Here is an 8,117-nt window from a genome sequence, read left to right as displayed (position 1 = left end):
CGGATATCGGCGACAGAGCGCGTGAAGCTAAAAAAAAAAAAAAGAGTTCAACGTTAAATGGCTAGTGGAAATTCTGATTGGCTGGTAACTTCAGAGAAAACACAACACAAAAGGTAGTTTAGAACCCTGGTAGTCACCTATAACCCTTGACATGTCTGATGAAATTTCATCTTCAGGGGGGTTTATTCTGTCTGATACATGTCAGGATAAGAAGTCAGCCCAGTACAACTGATGCTGCAACCTGATCACAAAACAGCTTTAAATAGAGATCAGTGACTCTCCACAACAGAAATTATAAAACAGGGAGAAAAATTGGATAAGGAGGCTACAATCAGAATTTAATGTCCAAAGATTGAGGATTAATAGCATAACTGGATGTTTTTATCACTGGTTATTGTAACAAGTAAGAAAAAGTGTAAGCTACTGCTTCAGTCACTGAGCTGATCCATCATAACTACTCCTCACATCCTTCATCAAATGGTTTTCAATCATCTGGCCCTTACAAAGACTATCATAAAAACTGACATAGCAGCCTGAAAATGTTGTCAGTTTTTAATCAATTTGAAATCCTTGAAGTAAAAAATAACAATAAAAACAGGGTGTTTCTTTTTAAGTGTGTGATGGCACCATTTATTAAACTTATGCATTACCTTCCAACTTGATCATTGTACAGTATATGTTCAAGACATTATCAAGAGATTATTAGAATATCAGGCAGTCAGATCAGCATCACCGACAGTAGTAGATAGAACCAGTAGTTCTGTCAGGAGCTAATACAGAAAGAGCGTGACCGCTCCTTGGAGACGCGGGGTAATGGGGCAAGATATCCAAAGGCAGATGATGAAGCTTGACATAAAGAGCATAGGGAGGGAAAATAAGCAGGACAAAGAGGATGAATCTTGTAAGTGTTCACAATGAAAAGAGGGGGAAGAATCACACGCAAAGAAGTAGAGGAGCAGACGAGAGGCAGAATACCCCACACAGTGAGGAGTAGGAAGGAGGCAGCATAGAAATGCAACAGGACCAGATCAGAGCCTTCAGACTCTTCATTCTAGTTAAAATCAAACCTTGAATTTGTCAGAAATTCTAGACTTCAACACAATTCAAGAGTTTTTAAACACAACAGGACCTATCCATCACCATTGCAATCTGGTTTCTATCAGTCTGAATATATTCCTGCCATTTCATTTAGGTTACGTTAAGCTGGCATGCTCGTATGCTAGTGTGCGTTCAATACTCACACTAACCCTCAAGTGACTGAAGCTGGAAAAGCAGCCAAAATGGTAACACCATGGCCAAAAGCAAGTAAGCAATGAGGGAAACATTTTTAAAAAATGAGAAGAAAGAAAATAAATACATCTTGGGATAAAAAAAAATCTTAATACATTATCTTAAAATTTTCCTTTTCTTGTTGTGTTTCATATATATATATTCTAAACACACATCTTTATACATTTTGGTATAAGTTCTCTTTCTTGCAGGGAGTTCAGGGGAAAATGGGTGTTAGATGGTAGAGGGATGAGGTTCTGGGGCAATCCCACTTTCCTGATTGCCTTGTGCTGATGGAAGGGAGCTCCACATCACAAAGATGACTGCATCTTCCAATTGTTTCTTCTCAAACGCAGTCTCTCACTCTCTGTGGCAACCATGAGCAACAGCGATGGAAAAAGAGGTTCAGCAGTGAGAGGACAAGCTTATAAGACGTCCAGAAAGTCCAGGACACAAGAAATAGGAATAGACCACAAGTCAGTACTTCCTCTTTGGGACCAGAGCCAAAAGCTGCAGCATGAACTTCCACTATCTCTTATCTGCAGAAACACATGATCGGTGGTGCAGGATCAGAATAACAGTTTACAGGCAGTGATTGCACAATTTAGATCTAAAGGTGCATATTCTAACATTAATAATTGGCATACCTTTGTTCCCATCTGTGTCTGCTGATGACCTCTCTGGCCTTTGGCGTATTAAATTATTGTACTTTGCTTCAACATCCTGCAGGACAAAAATGATTAAATGTCAGATCACACAATGAAAATCTTCACAAAATGAACATATGTATCATATTATTATATGAACAAGGTGAGGACCTGAGAGGGAATAAATGTTTGATACCTTCAGATAATTTAGGTTGGACTGAAGGTTTCTAAGGTGAGACAGAACCTGTCTACTGAAAGACGAAAGGCTCCCGGCCTGTGATGTTGAAGAAAACCTTAAGTTGATGCCAGAGTCAGCTGCACAGCCTTGCGAGGTGCTCAGTTGCTTCCCTGTTGTTGAGGCCAAGATTTCATCATCTGTGCTGCTCTCTCCTGGGCCCACATAACCCTCTAGGACTAAGTATCCTGCTGAGAGAATCAAAAGAAATCATACTAACGCTGTGGAAAAAAATTACTGGGGCCACATAAAGACAAAAAAGTACACATCAAACTCACTACTTTAAACACAATTAATCTCTACATATAATTATTTCACACATTAAGAGCAATGTCAACTCCCCAGGCTCACCATAATCTTCAGGAGAGTCAAAGAAGCCTGTGTCTCCAGAGCCCAGGTCCTGGGCTGGGTCTTCTGTCTTAGAGCTGTTTTTCTCAGAGTCGTTGTGGACCATCACCCGTGCACGGCTGTCAACAGGGGTTCGCAGAGAGGTCGTCCTGAGCAGACGAGCCCCAGTGGAGCGTTTGGTTTGCTCTGCAGACTCTTGGGACATGAGCTGGGTCACCAAGACCTGCTTTAATGCTGCCACTGAAAGACAGGCGAGGGTGTGCAGGTTCATTATTTTCTAGAAATATATACAATTCATGTGGACAGTTGGTTACATCGCTACATGTAGCAGATCTTTTTAGGTTTCTTGTATGCTTACATGTTTTCAGTGCTTCATCTGCTCTGGAGGGAAATATGTTAAATGAGTCTCCTTCCCTGCCATCTTCGGCAACTTGGTAAGGCAGCTCTGGGTCGACAAAATTTTCCTCCTCCTCTTCTTCTGCCTTCACTCCAAATGGATTATTACCAGGTACAGAGCTCTGTATCGCACTTCTCAAGGCCGGACTGTTCTCTTTATCTGAGAAGGTACAGTTGCCATTATCATAGCGTTTATTATTTGAGTGACTATATTTCTAAGAATTTCTATGAATATGATATTCAAGTAAGGAAAAGCTAAATATTTCTCCAAGAATAACTAAAGCAACAAGTGGCTCCAGTTACCTGTGGACTGAGTACTGCCGGTGGATGTGCGGTCTGGGTCTCTGCTCATCCTGGACACACCTGCTGTAATGATCCCCACGCCATCTCTCTCCCCACTGGCAGATAAGCAATATCTTATGTTTTTAACAAGCTCAAACCCTGAGAAATATCTTTTATCTGGTAAATTATAAAAATAATGAAGCAACATACTCGGTCTGAGGTAATGGTATGACGCTGTGAGGTTTGACTTTCATGGCATCAGCTCTCTGTGAGATTAGACGCTGCCACCTTAGTGAAGAAAAAGAAAATGTCATAACCCCACTTAACAGCTAGAACAAGAAAAATTAAATCAATCAATTAAAAGGTATTTAGTCTCACGTTCTCTGGTCTGAAACTGTAGGCGCCATCAACTCATAGATCTGGGCTCCGTTGTCTGACATGGAAAGGACGAAAAAGGACTTGTTGTCTGGTTGGAGAGAGAGAGATTAATCAGTATTATCCTTCCCTCCGTGTAAGAAGCTGCATATTGCATGATACCTTATTCCAATGGCATGTCCTTGTGTAATTTAAAAAACTAATAAGCAACAAAACAATTATGCTTTTCACTTATCTCTGGTTAGAGACCGGATGTTAACTGACCTGTGGCCACTGAGCGCACCAGAACAGTATTGAGTTTAATGATAGGGCTGAAGTTTTGTTTGGTATCTGTTGTGCCAGCAAGGTTTTTGCTGTGACACTTCAGAATTAGACGCTCATCTTGTTTCTGTAGAAGAACCAGGATATCCTCCAGGAGAAGTGTGTACAACTCTGAAAGGAGACAGAGTTTACACTTATTCACTGTTAAATATGGACTGGAACTGTATAAGATGCTAAGCTGATTACAAACCAATAGTCTTGTCTTTGTTCACTTTCCATGACAGTGGTCCCTCATGAACCATTGTTCTCTTGGTTAGATCAAGATTCTAGGGAAGAGGATCAGGAAAATAAGTTAAACAAGTCCTTGTATATATTTCATGTATTTCATCTGAGACATTCGCACACAGTACTACCATTTCTACCCAGCAGATATTTGAAGCTTCAAGTGTAGGTATAAGACAAGTCAGTGTGCCTTAACTGGAGCTAAAATGGTTGTGTGAATAACTCACTTTTAGCTCCAGGATCATGGGGTTGTCTGTCTGCTTTAAAGAGGAAAGGTCCAATCTTCTTTGATAGTCCTCCAATCTCTAGAGGAAAGATGGAGAGAAATACAGGCAGACGAACAGGGATAAGTAAGTGCTCTTTAAAAGGAAGCTACTGCTTTGGGAACACCCAAAGGTAGTGAAAAAATAAATTTTAGCAGAGCAAGACAGAAGAAAGGACTTAGCATATGACTGAGGTGGTACAGAAAACAGTCTTAGGACTGGAAGGAAGATTTTAAAAAGACCGTACCTGCTTGTCCTCAGATTCCTTCACAGCCTGGTTGACATGGTTTAGGATCTTCCTACAGCAGTCTGCTGCTTGCTTTACTTTGTCCTTCTCCACTGTGTTGTCTAAAAGGTATTATGACATCAAATAAAAAGTAAAACCTCCATAGTTCTACAGGGTGCTGTCCAGCAAATTGATATTTCCTTCGTCCATTAACACGCCACCATTCTCAAAAGTTATGACAAAGCAGGGGGCATTAAGATCCCATAATAGCTGGTTCTACTTTATCATTAGTGTTCTCTCTGTGTGAGACCTAAAACACAGACAGGACTAAAATGATGGACCAAATTATGGTTGAGACATTCCCCAAAATGTGAACTACAACTCCAGGACCATTAAAATGATGATATCCCTATTTGTCTCTGTAATTCTGTAATAGTTGGATTGCTGCCATATAACCTTTCTTAAGACTTTAGCCAGTTCATTAACCCCCCCCCCCCCCCCCGGTCAAGAGTTCATTTTCATTTTTGTTAATTGTATCACATTATATTCTGATTAAAAATGCTAACTAGGTTCCTGTGTTATGTGTTGCCATGGTTACTCACAACTTGAGTAAATTGACTTCCATAATCAATTAATTGCCTCACAGGATGAGGATCACAGGGAAGAAAGGCTGGATACAAAAGCTGAACTCCTCTAACTCTACTTAAGGAGATTTAGAGCTAATGCTGCAGTCCATTTGCAAAACTGAATTTCTATCTACCAGATATGTGAACTGGATAACAGGCAGACTAAGGTATCAATAGTTAGGTCATGAGAACCTGAAATGGTGAAGAAAGTAAACATATCAGTGGTTTGAAATTGTTCTTTTTAAACATTAAGTCAAAAGTTCCCCCCAAGTAACAGAATCAGCGATCGGTAAACTTAGGAGGGGCTTTAGATCTTCTTAGACTATCTTACTACAAAAGAGGGATCAGTTATAGTATCAGTATGTTACAATAATACATTGGCTGATTATTTATTTATTTATTTACACAAACTGGATAACTCACTTGAATTATGGTCACAATTCAATATTTTTCTGGACATATTACATAAAAAATTAACAAGATAGCACTCTCTGGTGAACGCACTGTAATCATGAAACAACTTTTTCTACTGCAAAGTCTTCAGCCAGCATATACTTACACATTTATTTGCACGCACGTTTTTTTATCTGCAGTAATATTTTCAACAACCCTAACTGAACATTAGATGTTTATAAAATGACCAAACCACTGTAGACTATGGTGACTGGAAAGGTAACACTGCAGCACCTGTGTACTTGGCAATGTTGTCTAGCAGCAGAGGGTACTTGGTGAGACGCAGCATCTCTACAGGGATGATGTCTTTAAGCTGCAGTCGGCGACACAGCCTGTTACTCTCTGCCTCCTGCAGAGCAATCAATATTTAGTTAAACATACGTGGTAAACTAAATGTGTAATTTCATTAGAAATATATCAAAGATATCAGAGCTCAACTAAATGTAGCACAGTTTTTAATGAGAAAAGTAGCATTTCAACTGAATAATCTGAATTATAGACAGATACACATATACCTGGCATAACCCTTCTGTATGATGACATTCTGGGCTTTTCACTCAATATAGTAGCTAACTGGAAAACTGAAAGATTAAACTAATTATCTCAATAACAATGTCTAGCACTGTGTAAGCAAAATGTCAGTACCTGGATGAATGATGTGAACCTTGAGTCCTTTTTCTGCTTTGTTTTAATGATCTCCAGAGCAAAGGGCTGATTACTGCAGAATGTCCCCACTGCCTGCTTGATCTTCTCTTCCTCTCCACCACTGAACTGTAACCATCCGACCCAAGACAGGACAGAGCAGAGCAGACGGAGAGACATCAAATCACTTAGTTCATCTGGGTCAGTCGTAGTTACCATGGAAATGCGTAGTATTTAGCCACTACAATGAGCAGTAACTCCCAGAAGGGTGCCAGGCTTAAGTCCTCAAAACAGAGACAGCTTAAGTTTACATGGAGGCCAGATCAATGCTCATACCCATGGGGGACCATTTACCCTACTTCTCCCCAAGAGACTACGCTTCCAGCTGATATGTTGCTACATCATATCTAATGTATGACATGATATTGCAATGCGGCGATGTCAACCAAATCTAGGACATTATGTGATATGACCATTTACTGAGGAACTAGCTTCCATTTCACTTGCTTGCTCTCACTGTGCCTTGATAATATTGTTGCTGAGGAGGGCAGAATTTTTTAGATTTTGTCATTCAGGCCGTTGGTTTAGAACTTGATTATCTCAAATTTGTTGTGGAAAAATTGCCAGTAACCCTTTATCTTTTGCATAAAAATTGTACATGACCATCCTCTTCTTCATATAGCATCAAAATCAACAGCTGTGAGGCTGAGGAAAGCAGTCACATGCCAACATCAACAATTTTTCCCCACAATATAGCAATTTCAGGCAACAGTAAAATTTTTTGTGCACAATAGAGTTCTTTCCTATCAGTCATCCTGAAATGCATTGAATATGAGAAAATGTTTGAACGAGGAAATACCATTTCAGCATGAGGATTGTACTTACCCAAGAGAGCAAGTCGTCCCCTATCTGATCAATTACTGAAGACTCATTTCTTTTCCGAATGGCTGCCATTTGCTCCAGTATTGAAACTGAAATTCAAACGAGAAGCACAGATGAGAAGTCAGTTAGTGTATGTGCACGTATGCGTGTGTAACAAATAGAGAGGGCAAACCAGAATACACCATGAAAATGTCATGCTGCAGTCTGTATGGACAGTTTCTTTGTGTTGTCATTCTATTTTTCCATAACCTTCTATCTTTCTCTCTGCCCATTTTATTTTTTTCTGCTTTATGAAGAGCAGTCATGCAAAGACGATCATTTCTAAAAGATTTCAGGATGCACATATGTGGGTGAAGGCACACCATGCAGCTGCAGAATCTCCTCCAGGTTAGTGAAGATGTTCTTGATGTCAGCAAGAGGCAAGATGGCCTCTTTAGAGAGCTTCTGGTAGAAAACATGATCCAAAACTTTCAGCATCCGCACATGTGCACGCTCTGTGTAAAACAGCTCTGCAGACAAAGTACAGGATATTAATTGAAGATGACAGCTTTGTACAACTCGGCATGATACATGTTTGACAGCAGTTTGGATCATTAGATCTCAGTAAATGCTCTGCTGCAAATCACTCTCTTCTCCCCCGAATTCAATACATCACAACAGTAGTTAAAAGCATGTGGAGGATGAAACTCAAATATTGTTTGAGAAAATTTTGCTTAAACAAATCAAACAAAGCAATGTACTGACCATTGATGACTTCCTGTCTCTTGATTTCATGAGGCCGGAGAACTGCCAGGACTTCGCGCCCGACCAACTGCTGCCAGTTTGGTGGGTCGTGTTCAGAGTCAGTTCCCTGGTCATCCTCACTCTGGACATCAGCAGCACCCATTCCCTCAAGCCTAGAGCCAGACAGAATATTAGCTTTGTGTTTGG

General features: G+C 40.2%; 1 protein-coding gene across 1 annotated transcript in view; it reads right to left on the bottom strand.

The window, feature by feature from the left end:
* Positions 1-332: 332 nt before the first annotated feature.
* Positions 333-8,117, bottom strand: part of arhgef12a (Rho guanine nucleotide exchange factor (GEF) 12a) — a 33,007-nt gene continuing 25,222 nt past the window's right edge. Inside the window, 17 exon segments of the mRNA XM_029517273.1 lie at positions 333-1,808; positions 1,917-1,992; positions 2,113-2,342; positions 2,503-2,739; positions 2,858-3,055; positions 3,199-3,293; positions 3,388-3,465; positions 3,556-3,643; positions 3,817-3,984; positions 4,064-4,139; positions 4,323-4,400; positions 4,606-4,706; positions 5,898-6,012; positions 6,309-6,434; positions 7,191-7,276; positions 7,550-7,696; positions 7,932-8,083. Of these exon segments, the coding sequence (XP_029373133.1) occupies positions 1,798-1,808; positions 1,917-1,992; positions 2,113-2,342; positions 2,503-2,739; positions 2,858-3,055; positions 3,199-3,293; positions 3,388-3,465; positions 3,556-3,643; positions 3,817-3,984; positions 4,064-4,139; positions 4,323-4,400; positions 4,606-4,706; positions 5,898-6,012; positions 6,309-6,434; positions 7,191-7,276; positions 7,550-7,696; positions 7,932-8,083 (2,062 nt within the window). The 3' untranslated portion in view covers positions 333-1,797.

Source organism: Echeneis naucrates, chromosome 13, assembly GCF_900963305.1.
Source record: "Echeneis naucrates chromosome 13, fEcheNa1.1, whole genome shotgun sequence".
In the NCBI taxonomy this organism is placed as follows: Eukaryota; Metazoa; Chordata; class Actinopteri; order Carangiformes; family Echeneidae; genus Echeneis; species Echeneis naucrates.
The sequence above is the reverse complement of the archived record's forward strand: the minus strand, read 5'-3'. Positions and strand labels throughout refer to the sequence as shown.